The 20,627-nt window shown below is 34.4% G+C and overlaps 1 protein-coding gene and 1 long non-coding RNA gene across 2 annotated transcripts; both read right to left on the reverse strand.

The window, feature by feature from the left end:
- Positions 1 to 3,714: 3,714 nt before the first annotated feature.
- Positions 3,715 to 4,987, reverse strand: LOC107431927 (uncharacterized). Its single transcript, XR_007238448.2, has 3 exons — positions 4,346 to 4,987; positions 4,060 to 4,117; positions 3,715 to 3,786 (listed from the first exon to the last, which is right to left on the reverse strand). It is a non-coding gene; the product is annotated as an uncharacterized LOC107431927 (long non-coding RNA).
- A 9,087-nt stretch (positions 4,988 to 14,074) lies between these two features.
- Positions 14,075 to 16,733, reverse strand: LOC107431970 (heavy metal-associated isoprenylated plant protein 6). Its single transcript, XM_016043016.4, has 5 exons — positions 16,522 to 16,733; positions 16,267 to 16,420; positions 15,648 to 15,877; positions 15,275 to 15,353; positions 14,075 to 15,021 (listed from the first exon to the last, which is right to left on the reverse strand). Exons 1-5 carry the CDS (start codon positions 16,528 to 16,530, stop codon positions 14,444 to 14,446), a joined length of 1,050 nt encoding a protein of 349 aa, XP_015898502.3. The 5' UTR covers positions 16,531 to 16,733; the 3' UTR covers positions 14,075 to 14,443.
- Between the last annotated feature and the right edge of the window lie 3,894 nt (positions 16,734 to 20,627).

Raw genomic sequence — 20,627 nt, forward strand, 5'->3', positions numbered from 1 at the left:
TATCCTCGTACTACGTGCCAAGCCCTCTATATAAAAGGGGTGAACCCTCATTTGTAGAACCAACAACCAAGAACCAAGAATCCACACATTTACTTGTAAAGCTCTCTTCTAAGCAATATACTTTTATTCTCCCAAACTCTCTTTTGTGCTCTAGTCTTCTTTGCTTAGCTTTCACTTCTTGTGAGCAAAAGGCTGACTTAGTTGCAATAAAGGGTTATAATAGCAACTAAGGCCACACGGCTTGAAGGGTAAACAAACAAGTCCGTGACAAGTGGTATCAGAGCCTTGGTTAAAGCTAGCATCTAGAGCAACATGTCTTCATCAGAGGTTGTGGTTGAGGAGGCAAGGGGAAGGGAGACCAGCCCCAATGCTGGAAGGAAAGGACGAGGGCGTTCAAAGTCGAAGGACGTTCTCGCTGCCATGGAGACCAAGGTGGTCAAGATGGAGTTGGCCGTTGCCGACATGTTGGAGCGGCTTGATTGTGTGGAGCAAGGCATGAAGGAGCTCAATGGTCGTGTGGGTGACCAATTGGGGGAGCTTAGAGGTACCATGCAAAGTACCAACGAGGCCAACACCGAGGCATGGCGTCATGAAAGCCAAGCTTTCCAAACAAAGGTCATTGAAACCTTGTCCCTCATGCAAGCTCAATTGGATGAGTTTAAGAAAAGCTTAGAGGAGACACGTGGGGATTGGGCATTATGCAAGCAAGCTGCAACTAGGGGCGCCATTACTACTCAACAAGTAGTCTCTACTCCAATGGTGGATGTTCCCAAGCCCAAGGAGTTTAGTGGGAGAAGAGATGCCAAAGAGTTAGACAACTACATGTGGCATATGGAGTGGTACTTTGAGGCCTTGGATTTTCAAGATGAGAAACAAAAAGTAAACACCGCAACCCTCTATCTTACTAATCTTGCTGTAGTATGGTGGGGTAGAAAGCATGAAGAAATAAAGAAAGGCACATGCATAATCAACTCTTAGGAAGAATTAAAGAGTGAACTAAAGAAGCAATTCTATCCCGAGAATGTGGTAAATGATGCTAGAAAGCGCATGAAAGAGTTGAAGCACCAACGATCCATTCGTGAGTATGTGGAGCAATTCTCTGGTCTAATGCTTCAAATTCCCAACATGAGTGAGAAGGATCTTCTTTTTAACTTCATGGATGGATTACAACCATGGGCATGTCAAGAGCTTCAACGAAGGGGTGTACAAGACATCTTAACTGCACTCACTACAGCCGAAACTCTTGTTGAATATAGGCGAGGTGAGTCTTCTAACCCTAAGCCTAAGAATAATTATACTAAAGGTGGGGGAGACAAGTTCCATAAAACTCCCCAAAGTAAGGAACATCAAAGAAGGCCACCATTACCTAGCAAAGATTGGAAGAAAGGAGCCAAGCCCGAACTAAAGCCGAAAGGAAATTGCTTCCTATGTGACGGTCCCCATTGAGCAAGAGATTGTCCAAAGAGGAAGTCATTAAGTGCCATGCTCGAAGAGAGGGAAACTCAAGAGCAAACACAAATGGGTTGTCTACAACTCCTCAACTCATTGAAGGCTAAACCGATCCCAGCTCACAATGCAAAGAACAACTCCCTTATGTACGTGGCGGCACATATTAATGGTAAGGATGCTCAAGTCATGGTGGACTCTGGAGCATCTCACAATTTCATAAAGAGGGAGGAGGCCATGAGGCTTGGCCTAAAACTTGACAAGGGTCAAAGGTGGTTAAAGACTGTGAATGCTGAAGCTAAACCACTGGATGGCATGGCTCGTAACGTGGAGTTACACCTCGGTACTTGGCAAGGTAAAGTCAACTTCTCCATTGCTCCTATGGATGACTTTAATATTGTGCTTGGCATGGAATTTCTTAGACAATTCAATGTGGTGCCACTCCCTTGCTACAACACGGTGTGTATAATGGAGGGAGGCCCTTGCATGATCCCAACAATACACAAGCTGAGAACTTCCAACCATCTCTCTGCCATACAACTCAAGAAAGGGATAAGGAAGGGAGATGCTACATTCCTTGCTACATTACGTGAGGAAAAAGAAGTCACTTCCAAGGAGCCACCAAAGGAGATTAGCCAAGTCCTTGAAGACTTTAAAGATGTCATGCCACCCGAACTACCTAAAAGACTTCCACCAAGGAGAGAGGTGGATCACTGCATCGACTTGGAGCCCGGTGCCAAACCACCCGCAATGGCACTTTATCGCATGTCTCCCCCGGAGCTAGAGGAGCTAAGGAGACAACTTAAAGAGCTTTTATATGCCGGTTACATTCAACCGTCGAAAGCACCTTATGAAGCACCTGTGTTGTTCCAAAAGAAGCACGATGGTTCGTTAAGGCTATGCATCGACTATAGGGCACTTAACAAGGTCACCATCAAGAACAAATATCCTATACCGTTGATAGCCAACTTATTTGATCAACTTGGAGGAAGGAGTCCTGCCCCATTCAAGGATGCTAAAACTTGGCATGAGCAAGTGGACTTAGCAAGGTCATATCTTCATAAAGCAACCAAGAAAATGAAGAAATGGGCCGACACAAAAAGAAGGCACGTGGAGTATCAAGTGGGAGACTTGGTGTTCGTCAAAATCCTTCCATCCCAACACAAGTCTACCCGAGAGCTACATAGAGGCCTTGTTCGCCGATATGAAGGGCCATTTCCAATCATCAAGAAGGTGGGCAAGGTATCTTATAAGGTAGAGCTACCTCCAACACTCAAACTTCACCCGGTCTTCCATGTAAGTTGCTTAAGGCCATACTACAAGGATGAGGAAGACCAAACAAGAGGGGAGTCCAAGCGAGCACCAATAGGGGTATACAACACTTATGACAAGGATATGGAGAGCATCTTAGCTAATCGAGTAGTTCGTGGAAGGGATAACCATCCGAGTCATGAGTACTTGGTGAAATGGAAGGGACTACCCGATAGCGAAGCAAGTTGGGAACCTGCTGATGCACTTTGGCAATTCAAAAATCATATTCAAAGGTTCAAGGAAGAAGGCGCAATGAGGGTGTCACGAAATTAGGTGGGGGAAAGTGTCACGTTCCGCATGAATATGGAGGAATCCTTGAGGCTTATCCGGAATATTCAAGACTCTCCATGAGAATTCATGATAATTCAAGAGAAATCTGGAGGGGTCCGGAAGATTCTAGAAGCTTCTAGGTAAGAGAATTCTAGAAAGTTATAGATGATTCAAGAGAAGTCTAAAAGGTTCTAGATGACTCAAGAGATCTCTGGAAGGTTCTAGAATACTATAGAACAATCTAGGACATATGTACCTTTCTAGAACATTCTAGGATCATGTAGTAAGATGGCTTTCTAGAATAGTCCATAGAAATATCTAGGAGAATTATCTAGAATCTTATTTAGGATAATACCATGTGTACAAGGTCTAGAATGTTGTATCCTCGTACTACGTGCCAAGCCCTCTATATAAAAGGGGTGAACCCTCATTTGTAGAACCAACAACCAAAAACCAAGAATCCACACATTCACTTGTAAAACTCTCTTCTAAGCAATATACTTTCATTCTCCCAAACTCTCTTTTGTGCTCAATATACTTTCATTCTCCCAAACTCTCTTTTGTGCTCTAGTCTTTTTTGCTTAGCTTTCACTTCTTGTGAGCAAAAGGCTGACTTAGTTGCAATAAAGGGTTATAATAGCAACTAAGGCCGCACGGCTTGAAGGGTAAACAAACAAGTCCGTGACACTTGTTTGGCAAGCCTGCATCATCCATTAACACATTCGAAAGAGTCAGTACAAAGAGTAATAACACCTTGGCCTGAAACTCAAAACATTTAAAATTATGTATATAGCATCTAAGAAATTATTCAAAAAATCTAGAGTGATTTCCTAACACAAACAGAGGTCCTTCATTATGATCAAAGATGAACACAAAATTTGGACAAAGGTATTGAGAAATTAATTATAATTATTATTGTTCAGAAGTTTGTTCTTTCTTCTCTAAACTTTTTTTTTTTTTTTAACCCCTTCATGTCATGACTGTTTAAGAACCTTCTAATGCATTTTACCAATATCTACTCGGCATGGTTACCTTTCTAGGGGGATATATTCGGGTTCTCCAACAAAGGGCTTCTGATTCCTCCCTCAGTCTGCAATATTGAAGACAGATTTTCTAATGAGTACTTAAAGAAAGCAATAGAACAAGATAAATTTCCTTGCTTATGGAATTTATTAATCTGGCACTAATTATAGTTGCATACAGACTTGATACTACATCATAATTACTGCAACAATTGAAAGTCTGCATATACTAACAAATTTTCTACCCAAAAAATGATGGAAAGCGACAAAATGAAAGGAGGTTCAGGACCACTCACTCATTCTCATCTCTGGTGCTGCTAGTGCAGGTGTTAGAGCAGCTGCAGGGAACACTTCAATTGTTGGCACTTAAAAATTTTCCAGAATATGACTTCCTTGGTTGAGACATTGTGAGACCGTTTTGTAGTTGGCTGCAGCAAATCATCTGAGAGGTCTCTGACGTACGCAGCTTCTTCTGAAGCCTTAACAATCTAGAAAAACAGTTTGGCTGATTCTCTGGTTCGCGGAAACATAAAACAAGGGTTAAAGAAACACCAAAGGAACAAAAAGAAATAACAACGAGAAGGTTGAAAAAGGATATTAAATTAAATTTTTGAGTAATGTAATGTTTTTTTTCTTAAAAAAACAAAAGGCAAAGGAAACGAAAAGACGATGGAGAGGGGTTTGGGCTATTGGGTATTGGATTGCGTGGAAGAAAAAGGAATTTTTTGTAACGAGGTGGCAATGCAATACCCTAATACTTTTAAAATTCTCTTTCTTCACAATACCCTAATTCCGAATTCCGAACTATCAAATTGAACAGGTATGTATGGAATTTTAGTGACCTGAGAGATAAAACCAGGTTGTTTGGCAAAAAGGCAATTAAGTGAAGAAATCTTCATGAATGAGAAGAGGTGAGCCAGCTTTAGGAGAAAGGTGATGAAGGAGAAGAGAAAGGCCGATGAAGAAAAAAAAAATGAAAAAAAAAAAAACAGGTAAAAATATTTAATTTTGATATAAGGGTATTTTAAGATTATTGAAAAGTAGAAGGGTAAAATATAAAAAATAAAAGAAGAGGGGATATATTCAGTTAAAGCCCTGCCCGTGAGGGCAAAGGGCCAAATTCCCCATCTTTTAGCCCTCTGAAATGTTGGACTTACTTATCTATCATCGATTGGGTTGGCCCACCATCCCCTTTTATGGTCATGGCTGATCATAATGATGAGCCCACAACATACATCCATGGTGATTAAATACAAGTGGAGCCCAAGGCATGGTTGCAGAAAAGTTTGTGGATAACAAGTTCCAACTCTCTAGATTGCATGGATTTTGGGCCTTCAGTGTACGTAGATTATGTAAAATTTCCCATGACATGGCATGTAGGATCCAAAGAGAAAACAAAGAGTTTAATCATTTGTACACAATTCTCAATTTAAAAGCAAACCCATACAGAGAAGCTAACATGTGTGGATGGAACTCTACCATAAATTAATGGCGCATGCATTCGCATCGCATTCTAGAAAAAACATTGATCCTAAACCAAACCAGTAGGAAGTTTTGTATTGGTTATGTAACTTATGTTAAATGGGCATTAAGTACTTCTTAGTAAGGAATAGATGTTTAATAAATTTTAAACACAAAATAAACGTTTTTTTATTTGTGATCTTGGTAAAAAAAAAAAAAACTTCCATGGTTGATGGAACCTAAAGACCAAATCACGAAATAGTCAAACATTTGGCTCTTGGGAGACAAGTGCAACACATGGTATGGGATACAAAGTATACCTTTGATAGTCTGCATCTGATTGTCAAATAGTTTGATTAGCAGTGACATTTACCAAATCTAACAGGCAAAACCAAGTATATCATTTGGTCCAAGGATATATGGACCAATTAAGGAGAATATTAATTAGAGTAATTTGGAAAATCTTATCCAAGGACCAAAAGTCAAAAGACATATCAACTTTTTTCAGGCTGCTTGTGTCCCGCTGGTCCAGTCTTCATGTTAGAATTCTTTGGTCCGATATAAATCAAGCAAACTTTATCTCTCCTTAGACTGTTGTATAAGAATAGCGGACAAGGATATCGTGCACCTGGGTTTTGACTTACAAAACCAATCAACTCCTTTTTCTTTTTCTTTTTAACATCTTTATATTGGACTTTAAGCGCATATATATATATATATATATAATATAATTTAGTTTTCATTTATCTGCGTAATTTGAATATGAAGGCAAATTTCACGTGTTCAAACAAATGAGTCAATGACTCCGACGATTTCCCACTTTTCATCTTATAAATTAAAATATGAAGTTTACTAGACTACACTCTAGAACAACTTTGGATAGAAATAATCAAAGTAGGTGGTTTAAAACTAGGTTATAATTTATATAATAGGGTGAAAATTAAGGAGTTAGTTTTCTATTATTATTATTAGAATTATTCAAACCTAAAATCTTAAATCTAAAACTTTATATATGGAAAAATATGGATATTGCAATTAAACTGTCTAAAAACAAAACTAAAGAGTTATTGAAGGAAAAAAAAATGCAAACAAAGACACCTATAGCATATATTTAAATTATTTAAAGCCGAAACCGATAGAGCTTTTGGTTCGAGAATTAATGTGAACAAGTACGTATTTGAGGAAAAATATAAAGATAGAGAATCCAATCCCTCAAAAATAATGGAGGAATTAATTTAGAAAATTGAAGAAGATAGAACATGGAGGAGACGTATTGAAGTGAAAGAAAGCCCATACTTGGCGTGCGAATTAAAAGTCCAACACGGCGCCATGTGTACCTGACGTGGAATGGGCCCTGAATGTCCTCTGCCAAATTGCGTCTGGTGGCTAACTGTGCATATCTCTCACGGAGTCAAACTTTTATTCCTTCCAACCCACACCAGATCCCAAAACTCAAACCCTTTTCAAACACTTTAGGACCCACATGAACATGCTCACTTTCATCATACATCTCCACCATCATCATTATCATCCATGTCCATACATACATACACAAATACATGGCCATCATCCCCATGTATTTCATGGGGTGTACAAAAAATCTAGAAGAGCAACGCGGTCTTGAGTCATAGTCATGGCTGAGTCAGAATTTAGGACCTCATTCATGACTCAACTTCCTCTTCCATTGTTACTCAATTTGTCTCCATGCTTAATATTCATGATCATGCATGATGACAAATCCCATTCTCCAATAAATTTCATTATCTTCCCTCCTTATTGGTAAATTAGGTTATCCCAAATCATTTTAATATAAACGTCTCTTGGTTTAATCTCAATGTCACTATTGAAGGAGTTTGCTATGTGCCACCAAAGATCAAAATTTCCATTCACCAAATCTTAAATCGATCGAAGTCGATCTTTAATTATATTTCTCAAATAAATAATGATGACTAAAGGTGAGAAGATTTTAACTACGGTATGCTAGATTATACTAGCTGCTAATAGAAATCTCCCTTTACACAATAATCAAAATTATCATTATTAGAGGGTCTCAATAAGACAACCCAAGAGTCTTCTACACATACATATATAATTGAATTTTTATCAAGACATATAATTAAACGAATGAAGAATAAGCTCACCCAATGGGATAAATAATTGTTAAGTTAATGTACACGCGTGGTTCGCAATAGAAAAAACAAAAATAAATAAATACAATCCACGGGAGTGCCTTTTTTCTTTTTCTTTTTCTTTTAGTTAGTACACCACGGGCGTGCTTGTCTCTTATTAAAATGAATATTATTTTCATATACATGCTCTCTTTTCTTTTTCCACCATTTTTTTTTTTTTTTTCAAATATACATTAGGGAGTTGAGCTTTGACAAAACAGTACACCAAACTTGTAGAATAAAAATTATGGTGGAAGGTGAAGAAAAATATTCCATAATTTTTCGGTTTAAATAAAGAAAACCTTAAATCGGACATGAACATCATTGATGTGGTATTTGGTTATATTGAGAACGAGAAGAAAAAGTTAAGCAAAGGTGAAAGAGCACTTGTCTCCTCTTAAAAGAAGAAAGAAAATAAAAAGACGACAACCACCTGTCGTCGTGGTTGTTGTAGATGAAATTATGTGTCGGTGCAATAGAAAGTATTCATGTACGTATTGCACGCAGCTCTTCTTTACCCATCCACAGATACTGATAAACGCTGCCCCCCTTGTTAATAATCCAAACACTTATTATTAATTAATTAAGACTTTATTTGATATTGCGTTAATATAGCAATTTAATTAAATCAATGTATAAAATATTTACTTTAATTATTTTTTATTCCAACAACCATATGCATGCCGGTTGACACTTCTCCGAGTTATTTTTATCATTAATTTCTTCAACTACGGCGGTTGCCCCTTCATTGGTAAATGATTCAGTGACCGTGAATGAATTAATATTTTACTAGTTAAACCTGAAAACCCTGGTGGTTGTATCAATCAAGATGACACATTCTCTTCTTATCATTATTATTACTTTTTTCTTTGGGTTAGAACATTATTATATTTTACAGCGTTATTTTTCAATAAATTAATTAATGACCAAACTGTGCTATGCCTCGAGAGTCAGAAGCTAAATATAAAATATTCAAAACCGATAGTTATAAAATGAATGTTAATATTTGAGAAACGAAGTTTTGGATTAATCTATATATTTATGTGTGCGTGTTTGTTGATGTTTTTTTTATAAATGATATAGACATGACAATGTCTAATGGCAAATTGATTGAAATCGCCAATCAAAGCAAATATGGTGTTGAGAAGCATTTGGGAGATGAAGAAAGTGGCCTCTAATGGTGTACCAAAATGACATGAAAATGGCTGTTGTCACGTTCTTTTTTCTTGGGAAACAAACAAAACTTGATATGCCTTCTTTTTTTCTTTTTGTTATTTATTTAATATTCGATTGCGTCGGATTTAATTTCCACTATGTCATGATCGTCAAATTTAAAATTACCATTTTCACTAATCCTGATAACCCATCACAATTATATGGCATTGAATAAAGCTTTCAAGATTTGGAAACTTTATAATCCTCTCAACTAAATTGTTAGGTGAGGGACCCAGAGTCCATGAATTTTCAGATCTTTTCAAGACTTTTCAAGTGGTAGTTAGGCGTGGCCCAATTAGGGTCGGAAATGTAATTTCCTTACGATTTGTGTGTAAAATACTACCCGTGGTTTTGTGTCAAGTGGGCTTGGATTAGGACCATGACTTCATTCCCGAATCCAACAACATCAACTACAACGACAACAAGAAAGAATGCAAATCCATCTTTCATTTCAAAGCTATGACGTGTGTGCTGACGTGGAGACCACTTTCGAATAGTTTATGCGGGCCAAGTCTCGACTCTCGTCCTTCACTTTTGGCGGGGCCCTATACTCCAATTCCCTGCTGTCATTTCGGATAAAAGGCAAAATTGCAGGTAAAGCTTCAGTAATCTAAGGATTTTTCTGGTGCGATCAAGTTAAAAAAAAAAAGGTTACATTACATGAATTAAAGCGCTAAAAGAACGACACGTTGAAGTGAATCGATTCTATCCATTTAGATGCGTGACGTGTGCGGTTTGGGTTATAATCCACGGCGAATTTTTTCAGCCTACTTTAGTTTTTAAATTATAAAAAACAAAAAAAAAATATGGAAAAAGTTTGAATCACTTTTCAAGTGTAATAATGGGATGCATGATTTACGTTGGATTTTGATATTTTATGGATATATGCAGTAAGCGCCAAAAAGAAAATTGAAAAAGCAAAAAAAAAAAAAAATTGAAAGATATTTTTTTAATTTTTGAGGGAAAAAAAAAAGACGATTCCAATAATTACAATTTTAGGTATGCCCTTCATTGTGAAGTTGGTACAAGTCATAGGTGAATCCATTAATTAAATGACAACGAAACCCAGCTGCATTTTTTTGGCCAAATATCAATTCACTTGATTTTTGTTTTTTTTTTAATTTGTGGTGGTAAATTATGATTTATGCTCATTTTGATTTACTTTAAACCAAATGCACTATGGCTTAGCTTATATCAATCTACCTTTTTTTTATTTTAAATTTTTATTTTTTTTATTTCCATTGATAGGTATTGAAAATTTTATTAATCAATAAAAGACAAAAAATTAAATGCAATAATTTTCTTCTATATTTAAGAAGTGCTTATTAATTATTTCGGTACCTACTAATAATTAATTTAAGTCACCAAAAAAATTTAAAAATGCATTTATTTTCTTCAATTTTTTTTTTAAGTGCAGATTAATTTATAAGAAATAATTAAACAAGGAGATCACAGGGCACAATCAATCAATTAAATAAACGCATTTACTTTCTTTCTTTTTTTTTTTTTTAAATATATGAAAAATATTTTTTTTATTTGTATTAAAATAGTTTGAAAAAAAGAAAGAGGGCACAACACAGGGATAAAGTATTGAAATAAAATAAATATATAGAGAAAATTATTGTTGAGCTATCACAATCATATACTTTAATGGAGCAATAAGCTCGCTGTATAAAGAAGGGCATGATTGATGCATGCAATTGCACATCAACTTTGTTCAAGCAAAAAAAAAGAAAATGATAAAAAATAAAAATAAAAAAAAAAATTTGCTCAAATAAATGATAAAAAAATAAAAAAATTGTACATCAACTTTCTTATCCTCAAAATGATTGGCTGCTCTTGTCTTCTTTGTCTTAAGTATTTTATGCAATTACGTAACCATATAATGTCAATTAATTAATAATTGTTTTCTTTTCTTTCTTTTTTTTTCTTTTATAAAAACAACTTTTTGTCGTTGTTGTCTTTCAAAATTCGAGCAGTCGTACGTGGTTCACGGAGGGATGGGTCAGTAATGTCATACATATATACATATTGATAAAAATCAGTTTAGACATTTAAAAAATAAATAAAAAATAAAAATTCATTTTGTTCCTGCTAAATAAATAAAGGTAATAAGGTGGTTTTACTTTTCTAGCATTAAGAAATTGTCTTTAAAAGGCCAGTTTGGTAGCTTAGCTTCTGACCCTTTTGCGGGAAGGTGGCTTATTTGTTAATTCATTTGGATGCCTTTAATTATTCTTCTCCGTATACCAAGTTGCTTATATATATATATATATATATATATATATATATATATGTATATATAAAAGATGATTCTACCAATTGGACCATCCAAAAATCATCATTTTTTTCTTATCCACACATCGAAGGGTCTGAATGGTAGCCGGATTATATATATATATATATATATTCGAATTTTGATAAAAATTTAATGCATATATATTTATATGTATATTATTCAAGTAGTAAATCAAATAATTAACATCGAAATTGCATGTATAATTTGAAAAAAAAAAAAAACATATATATTTGATGTCATACATGGGCATACATATAATCAGAAACACGCCGCATCCATTTTTTAAAATATTTGCTACGAGACAACTGCACGCCTGCCCTTCAATTTGCCCAGAAGTAAAAATAATGGCTATTTTTATATAAAAATATAATTCGTCATATGTTGAGGCATAAGAAAAATTCAAACCAGAAATAAACGTTATTATCTATCAATATTAAAAAGAAATTACGACAAAATCTAATTAAGTACTGCGGAAGAATGAATAGATAGGGAGGAGAACCAAAAAGAAAAAAGAGTTCGTTAAACGCTACTATTTTTTTTATTAGCAATTAAAGATTTCAATGTGTTTATCATAATCTTTCAAATTGTTTCTTCTTTAATGCATATATATTTATGGGGGGCCAGTACTCAATGTGAAATCCTCAAATTAAGTTTTGTTATTTACTATCAGTAGCATTCATCACTAATAAAATCCATGTTGATTTGATAAACATTATTCGGTTGTATGTAATAGTTTTTTATTTTTTTAAAACTAATAATTTAATAAAAAAGTAAATATCAAATAATAATTTATTAAATTGCTCTTAACATACAGGACCGTTAGTAATCCATTACTAATTATTTTGATAAATATTATTTATTTAATAGTTTTTTATTTTTTAAAACTAATAATTTAATATAAAAAAGTAAATACTGAATGGTAGCTTATTAAATTGGTCTTAACATTTAAGGACCATTAATAATCCATTACTAGTCATGATTTGTTACTTGTGACAAATAATATCTTTTTTTTTTTTTTTTTTTAATTTTCAAAGTTTGAATTCCAAGTCCCGTCTATTTTCAACTTTGATTCAAAATTTGAAATTAAGATATTAATTGTTTGAATGTTATTCATTCATACATACATATATATATATATATATATATAAAGTCAAATATTGAGGATTAGTACATAGTTCCTCCAAAGTCCGAAAGAGGGTTCAAAAAGTTTCTAGATTATATATATTATTAAAATAGTATGTGGTACATACCATAGTTCCAAATTATATCCTTATAATTATCGCAAGTAATTTCCTTTTTATGTAGATATTCCTGAACTAATATGATTGCAAATTAGCAAAATTATATATTCGGAAAGATGGATGAATAAATCCAAGTTCATACTATTTATACACAGTTGTTTAGCCTTGGGTTGCAAATGAAAAGCCGTGGCTTTAACGGCCCGTTTGCCGTTGACTTGATAAAATGATATTGTTAAGAATTATGGACGGCGATTGAACATGTTCTTAGAACTTTAGAAGTTTATAAAGGTTATTTGAGATTCTAATATCATTTATTAATAATGAAAATCAGCTTTTATTAGCCAAATATTTGTTTAAAGCTAGCTAGTCGAGTGAGACTAAAACCCTACTTGAGAAAATTAATTCTCTAGTTTATCTCTTTCATCTATCTCACAAAAGTTTATATTAATAGTGATTAATTAATACTTACCCATCCATCGAAAACGATATCTGGTATTCACTTTAAAAAGTTATCGAAGTTGTATAATAATATCAGTACTAGTAGTATATATATAACAATATATCCAAACAATAGACATTATGATGAACGTAATATATTAAAATATATAAATATAGAATTCATTAATATATATATATATATATATATAGATATATGTATGTCTGATCAGCAACATTAATGATTGAATTAGTTAATAGCTAGTAAAGGGACCCCTCTTAAACCTAACCCATCCCCCTCTAATTCATTTTTTTTATGAGGGACGTAAAACACAATATTCATTGCTTAGTCATGCATCTTAATGTTATACACAGATTATAAATAGATCATCATCAATATATATATATATATATATATATATATATATCTCATATTATGTGTGGTGTTCCATATATGTACATGAATAGTAATTTAATTAATCTGTAATGCTGATTGCTGCTGGGCATGCAGATAAACTCCCGTAATTTCTGAATCCAATGCATGGAAAGCCTTACCTTTCTTTTATATTGCATTCCCTTTTTTTACAAGGGTTATCTCTGTAGAGTTGGCTGTTGGGACACCACCTAATCCATTGCTTCATTTTATCTCGAATATTCAAAGGTATGCAACTTTTTATTTATTAATTAATTTAACAGTAATATTGAAATTATTAAAAATATTTACAATTTTTATTTCATTAATTTATTTTTAATTAAATTTATCTATTTAAAAATTTATTTATTAATATTTAAATTATGTAAATATGTTAATAATAATATTTTAACATCTATTACTAAAATTTGAAGACCATTTTAACATTTTCAGCATTAATATTATAAATTTAATATACATTCAAAATGAAAAACAAAACACAAAAATTGTACTGCGAAAACCACCATATATGTACATACCATGTACTACATGGCTTTACTTTATCAAAAGAGAAAGCTATTCGCTCTTTCAAGGCATGGGCCATGTGGTTGAAGAATTATACTCCAAAATTAATCCCCCATCCCCACCAATAATAATTAATATGTATTACAACAAAGTACACCACCTGATTAAATCGAGCTAGAATAATCAAAATAAGCAGAGTTAACCACGTGGAGCTGTTTAAGCCACTAAATCATAAAATAATTCACCGATCGAATAATAAAAAAGATAAATTTAAATCAAGAGCTAATATATTTTTATTATATAAAAAAAATAAGCAGAAAATTTTGATTACAGAAGACAAAGCGACAAAACCACATAACAGAACAACCACCACCAACCAACCCCAACAAATGAACCGGCTTCACCGGCCAGTCGGCCGTCTAACAATTGCCCTACGTCCCTAGACTAAACCCATCACATCCCAAAATTATATTCACAATGTCACCATCCCTAAAATTCATCTATATATTTTGTTTCTCTCTCCTTTTCATATATCTCATATATACCATTTTTTTTATTTACATCTTAGAAATTAATTAAAGCACTAATATTCTAGATCTGAATTAATATTTGAATCACCCGCCGTTGATCCCTCAACATCACATAACTGAACACGCATTGGGATTCTCGTCGCTGAACATCTGAGGAGCATCGTACTGATGCCCTGGTACCATAGACCCGTAGCCCGGGTACGCCTGGTGCGTATAAGCTTGACTAACGTGCGCCTGGTGCGCATGAGCTTCCATTACGTAGTTGTTGTGAGAGTGTAGTGTAGGCGCATCGTACCAGAACATAGAAGGTTGGTGCGACGGATACCCAAAGTACTCCATCTTGTTCACCTCCATCTTAGCAGCGCCACCACCACCTTCTTTCTTATCGCCACCGCCTTCTTTCTTATCGCCGCCGCCTTCCTTTTTATCACCGCCGCCTTCTTTCTTTTCTCCTCCGGCGCCGTCTTTCTTGTCGGCTTTCTTGTCTCCACCGGCATCTTTCTTATCGCCACCGCCTTCTTTGTCTTTCTTCTCGCCGCCACCGGCGCCTTCGTCTTTCTTCGGCGGCACTACCTCAACGCTCCTCTTCAGCTTCACGCTGAGGTAGGGAACCAACTCTTTCACGTCCATGGTTCCCTTAACGGTTACCAAATCCTTGGTATCGTCAATTTTCACCGATTCAACTCCTGCAATTTTGCAATTTCAGTTTGCCGTTAGATAATGAAGTAATTACTGCGTATGCCATCTCCACGAAGAGAAACAAGGGCAAGTGGTGTGCTTGCGTCATCTTGAATTGTTTGTGGTTCAAATGATTACAATTTCTTATCTTTGTAATATTCAAATACTTTTGTGTTTAAACAAATATTTATCATCATGACGTAATATTAGCGAATATATCAAAAATTTAAAGGGTGAGAATTGGATATTATTATTGCTCACCTTTGGACTTGGAGATGATTTTGCGAATTTTTTGTATGCATCCTTCACAATGCAACCTGATCTTCAAAACTACCGTAACCTGAGCCAACCAAAAATAAGATTAAATAATTAGTTCCAAAATAAAATAAGAAACCCTATATTAAAAAATTAAAATAAATAAATAATAGAATACAAAGTCTTGGTGTTAACGAAATTAATGGAACAACTCATGGAACTCTCTCAGTCTCTGAACCCCCAATCGATGAGAAAATTCAACATTGACTGATCAAGTCCCTAAAACAAAGTTTGAATTCAAATTGAGCAATAACCGCTCAACAATGCTAAAGTGCGCCGTGTGCGCATATATTAGATAGAATTTGTTTTATTGTTTTACCTCTTTTGGTTTCTTGTCGTCGGCGCTGGGCTTCTTTTCCTCGGGCTTTTTCTCCGGCTTCTCCTCTGTCTTCTTATCACCGCCACCACCATCTTTCTTGGGCTGTGGAGAAACGAGCTCAACCTTTTTCTTGATCTTCTGCTCCAGCTTCTCTCGGAGCGCAGCGGGGTCTACTTTCCCATTCACCGTCAGTTTGCTGGTGGCACAGTCTGCCTTTACGTCTCCAACGCCTTCAAAGCCCCCAAAAGCCAATCGACAATTAGGAATTGAGTTTGTTACGAATTGATAGATTATATCTTACGCTACGTAATTAATGGAGTTTAAAGATGAATGACAATTTAATTTCAAACAATTATGATTTTAAAGTCACGGGAAAATAAAACTGGCATCAAATCAAAATCAAAATCAAATTCAAGTTCTAATTCCCATCTCTTCCTTTACCATATCTTTTAACCGTTCGATATAAGATATAATTTCCATTGTAAAAATATCTAAGACAAAAAAATCAATGCTGTTTTTCCGTTTAACTTTTGGAAAATTAAAAAGCAAAATAAATTAATTAGGCCGGAGGAGAATCACGGATGAGAAAAAGTAAATGAATTTGGGATATATGGTATACCATCAAAGCTTCTAACGGCTCGTTTGACTTTTTTAGCGCATCCCTCACAATGCATGTCAAGCTTCAGAACGACGGTGGTCATGCCATCGTCTTTCTTGGCACCGGCGTCGGCGCCGGCCTTCTTTTCGCTCTCATTCTTTGCGCCTTCTTTTTTCTGCCACAAATCCAAACAAAAACCCACATCAGAACGAGAATTCCAATCCAAATTCTTCAAGTTATTGACTTTTAATTAAACTGCTAAAGTTGACCACTAACCTCGCCCATTCTCTAAATGTGGGATCTGAACCTTAGTTAGGGATTCGAGTATTCGAAGGAACGACCTTCTCACTTTGCTGGAATGTATTGAAGGGAATATAAACGGAGGCAAAACAGATATATATATATATATAGAGTGGGAGTCGGTTGAGCCGGATGCGGGGGGGGCTTCTAACTTTCCAATTCTATGTATGTATGGATTATGTATGTATGCTTGGATGTATGCGCGGGTCATATAGGTATGATTTGGTAATGGCGGTTTAAATATATATTTTTTTATTTTTTAAAATTAATATTAATGATGAGGTCAGCATAGATGGGCGAGTCTCGTTGGTGCGTTGCGTCGCCGTCGAGTTGGACCAATCGGTTGTGGAGAAACGACGGCACCGTGATAAAAATCGTGTGTTTTTGACTGGTCAATGGTTACTCAAGCTTAATGACCTTTCTATCCCTATTTTATGCCCCTCGGTCTTCGCGGCTAGTTTTCTAACCCCGAGATTGGAAAGCAGGGGCAGTCCGGTAAACCGAGGGCATTACACTCATAGTGGCTGGGACTCTTATTTGGGTAAGCATTTATGTCGTTTGCAAAAGTTTCAGAATGGCTGTGATGATAGATAGTGGGTCTGACTTTTATTATTATTATAACAAAATACAAAAATCTACCAAATTAACCTAAACCTACAACCAAAGCTATAATCAAACGTGGACTAAAAAGGCGGCGGCGAGCCATTGAGGACCTTTGTCTTGGTAATGGTCTTGTCAAAATTTGGAAAAGGCTTCGTCTTGTTTTGTCTCTCCGTTGCAATGGGGGCTTGTAAATAGGAGAAAAACCAGTTTCATTTTAGCAAGCCTAGTATATATTTGGTTACTTTTTTGTTTTTTTCGTTTGTCTAGGGCGTCAGGCTCATAACTTTTGTTTGCCGGCTGATGAAGAGTAGTTCGAATTGAAAATGCTAACTTGCCGCATTAGATTTTTAAGTGCGGGACTAACTAACTCCATTCACTTCCAACGAATACAATTTTACAAAACTGCCACAAAATATCATATATATTTATTCATATAAATCATTTACCAAATATATATATATATATATATAAATCATTGTTCATATAGACATAGAAATCAGATTGAAAAGCTCTCCAAATATTACGTATTTAGTTGGTCATTTGACATCTGTTCCTACATCAACATCATTTTTGCTGTGCCTCTGGAATACCTCACCAATGGACATAATATTTCTTCCACGGCTATTGGTTTAGAAGGTCTATTATCACACGCAACACATTTAATCAAAGAATTGTCCAAGAGAATGTTTATGAACCCAACGTGGGAAAGGTTATTCAAGACAAAAGCCGACTCCACGAGAGAGAGAGAGAGAGAGAGAGAGAGAGAGAGAGAGAGAGAGAGAGAGAGAGAGAGAGAGTGTGTTAAATTAAACGCAGTGATGATTGACCTTTTTTGGCATTTTATCGGTGGTATGAGGAATGATAAAAGGGTGATGAATTTGACTGACTTTTGTTAAAGATGCTTACAATAGCAGTGATTCAATGCCAAGGAAAGAAGTAACTGAGGCAATGGAGAACCCGGATGGGGGAGATGTTAAAATCTTTGATTTAGAATGTGAGAGTGACACCTGTGTTTGGCACTTGTGGCGCCCCCTAGGGACTACTATACGTGATTTTGCTGCGAAGAAAAGCTATATACGGTACCGCCATACGGGGACCCCCCCCTTTTCCCCCCTCTCTACTAGAGGAGTAGCTTCTGCTTTGTAACAACTAATATGGACTAATTCATCCAAAAAAATAAAAAATAAAATAAAAGCTAACATGGTCTAGAGAATTCAACATTCATGAATAAATTTATCTTCTTTCTTATCTCTTAGGGGGAAAAAAAATGATCAAAGGAAAAGAAAAACGTGAATTGCACTCTGCCATTTCGTACATAAAACAATAATAAATGAAGTATTTTAGATATATGGGTAGTTATTCTAATTGTGCTTCTTTCTTTGTTTTTTTATGGGTGTTTCGTAATTTTGAAGGAATATTCAATATGCGTCACATGGTTGTGGAAAATATATTTTATATGTATATATATATATATAGGAGAATTTCGAGATGGTATTAATATAAAAGATTTAGCAATTGTTGGAAGAGGCAAAGGCGGCCAATTGGTTATGATTTTTAAAGATCTCGACTCTGCCATTAAATAATTATTGGACTGAAGTTCCACTCACAGAACTCACATGATGACCACTGCAATATATGTGCTGCTTTTTTTTGGTATTTTTCACGTTGCAAAATTTTTTCAGAACGTTCGTAAATGTTTCTGGCAAGGTTGGTTGGTCGAGGGCTCCGTATTATTATTTTTTCTTTAATTTCTTTTGTTAATTATATAAAATAATGATGGCTGGCTTGTATATAATGAGGTTAATTTAGATACAGTTGAGTAATTACTTTTTAGGGCGTAAATTCCAATGCCCTTTTTTTTTTAATATATATATATATATATATATAATAAACTATTCCAACAGCAATTTGGTAGCCGAAAATGATATTTTCACATACAAAGCGACATTGATGATAATGTTACTGTGGGTGGCCTGATTAAAATAGCGAAGATTCCTTCGTTGTTTTGTTTGACCAAATTCTTTTCACCTTTTTGACAATTTTTTTGTTGGCACAATTAAATAAAACTTTACCCCTTCCTTCAAACCCACATTCAACATTATCATAAGTCGATGTGACGTCAAGCATTTTAAGCTAAATTTGGGGGTACATTGCCAATTAATTATGCGTATACTCGGGGAAAAAAATAAGTGTGTATGGTAAAAAATTAATGGGATCTTTATTATAATTAATTCAGCTCTATATAGGTTTTAGCTGCATTATTCTGCCAAATTCAATTGCAAAGCCTCTGGGATTAGTTTCTAATAGAAAAGTTCAACTTGCTCTACCAATAAGTTTTACTAATAAAAGCTTGAGGGCAAAAGTTATTGTTTTTCTAAATAATGATATGCACCCAAAATCTTAACTTCAAATATCAAAATACTTAGCATTATCAAAAATATTTTACATCATTTTTCCATAAAAAAATATATTTTACATAGTTTTATTATTTTGAAATACCAAAATGCATAAAACATTGAAAGTCATTAGTTTTACTGTATTTTGATTATTGACTGTTGCACTAAATTTTCGTTTAATCCCAAACTTTATTGGTAAAGATGCTGATGTTATTAGATTCAAAGGGTCCCGTTCTATGAAACCTAAGGGGATCCACCCAAAGTTTAAAGTTTACTTCGTTGTTGTCTTTATTGGTTCCTGATGATTTATATATCTATTTAGAATTTGTATATAACCAATATACTGCTCTTGATGAGATGAGATTAGTCCAAAACCGATAGCTATTTTGTCAGACATTTTCAAGCAAAAATGATGAGGTCGACAATATGAAGTATTAAAAAACAAAATTTGGGTATTTTTAACAATTCACAGTGAATGGGACTTTGTGAAGATAAGATAAAAGATTTAGAAGTTAGGATAGACATTAACTCAATTCAATCAGTTTTTTGACAAAAACCGACCCGAGCCATCAGTTTAGCTTGGTTTAGTTAGTTTAGACTTTTTATCTTATATTATTTTTTATTTTTTTAATATTTTAATGTTTTTTAAATTATATTATTATTTTTTTAATAATTTGAATATTTATAATATTAATAATATATTACAATTAATAAACATAAAAATGTATTAAAAATCTAATTAACAATAATATAAACATTTAAAAATTATATTTATATGACAGCCAGATTCGGTTTAATCTGGTTTGAAATGACAACAATCTAGACAAAACTAAACAGATTACAAATTCGAAATCGACCCAAACTAAATCAGTTCAGTTAGATCACTTTGGTTAGTCTGGATTAGTTTCTACAACCGTTGGAAAAATAATTTACTCTTTTTGATATTGGAAGTTGGCCGAAATAATAATTAGGGTTTTTCCCATAAATAACCACCTTACAACTCCATTTTAGAAAAATAGCAAAATTTTTTTTTTTTTAAAAACTAGCCACCTTGGGACAAAAATACCCTTGATAAAATTGAAA

The sequence above is a fragment of the Ziziphus jujuba genome, chromosome 11 (genome assembly GCF_031755915.1).
Source record: "Ziziphus jujuba cultivar Dongzao chromosome 11, ASM3175591v1".
NCBI classification, from domain to species: domain Eukaryota; kingdom Viridiplantae; phylum Streptophyta; class Magnoliopsida; order Rosales; family Rhamnaceae; genus Ziziphus; species Ziziphus jujuba.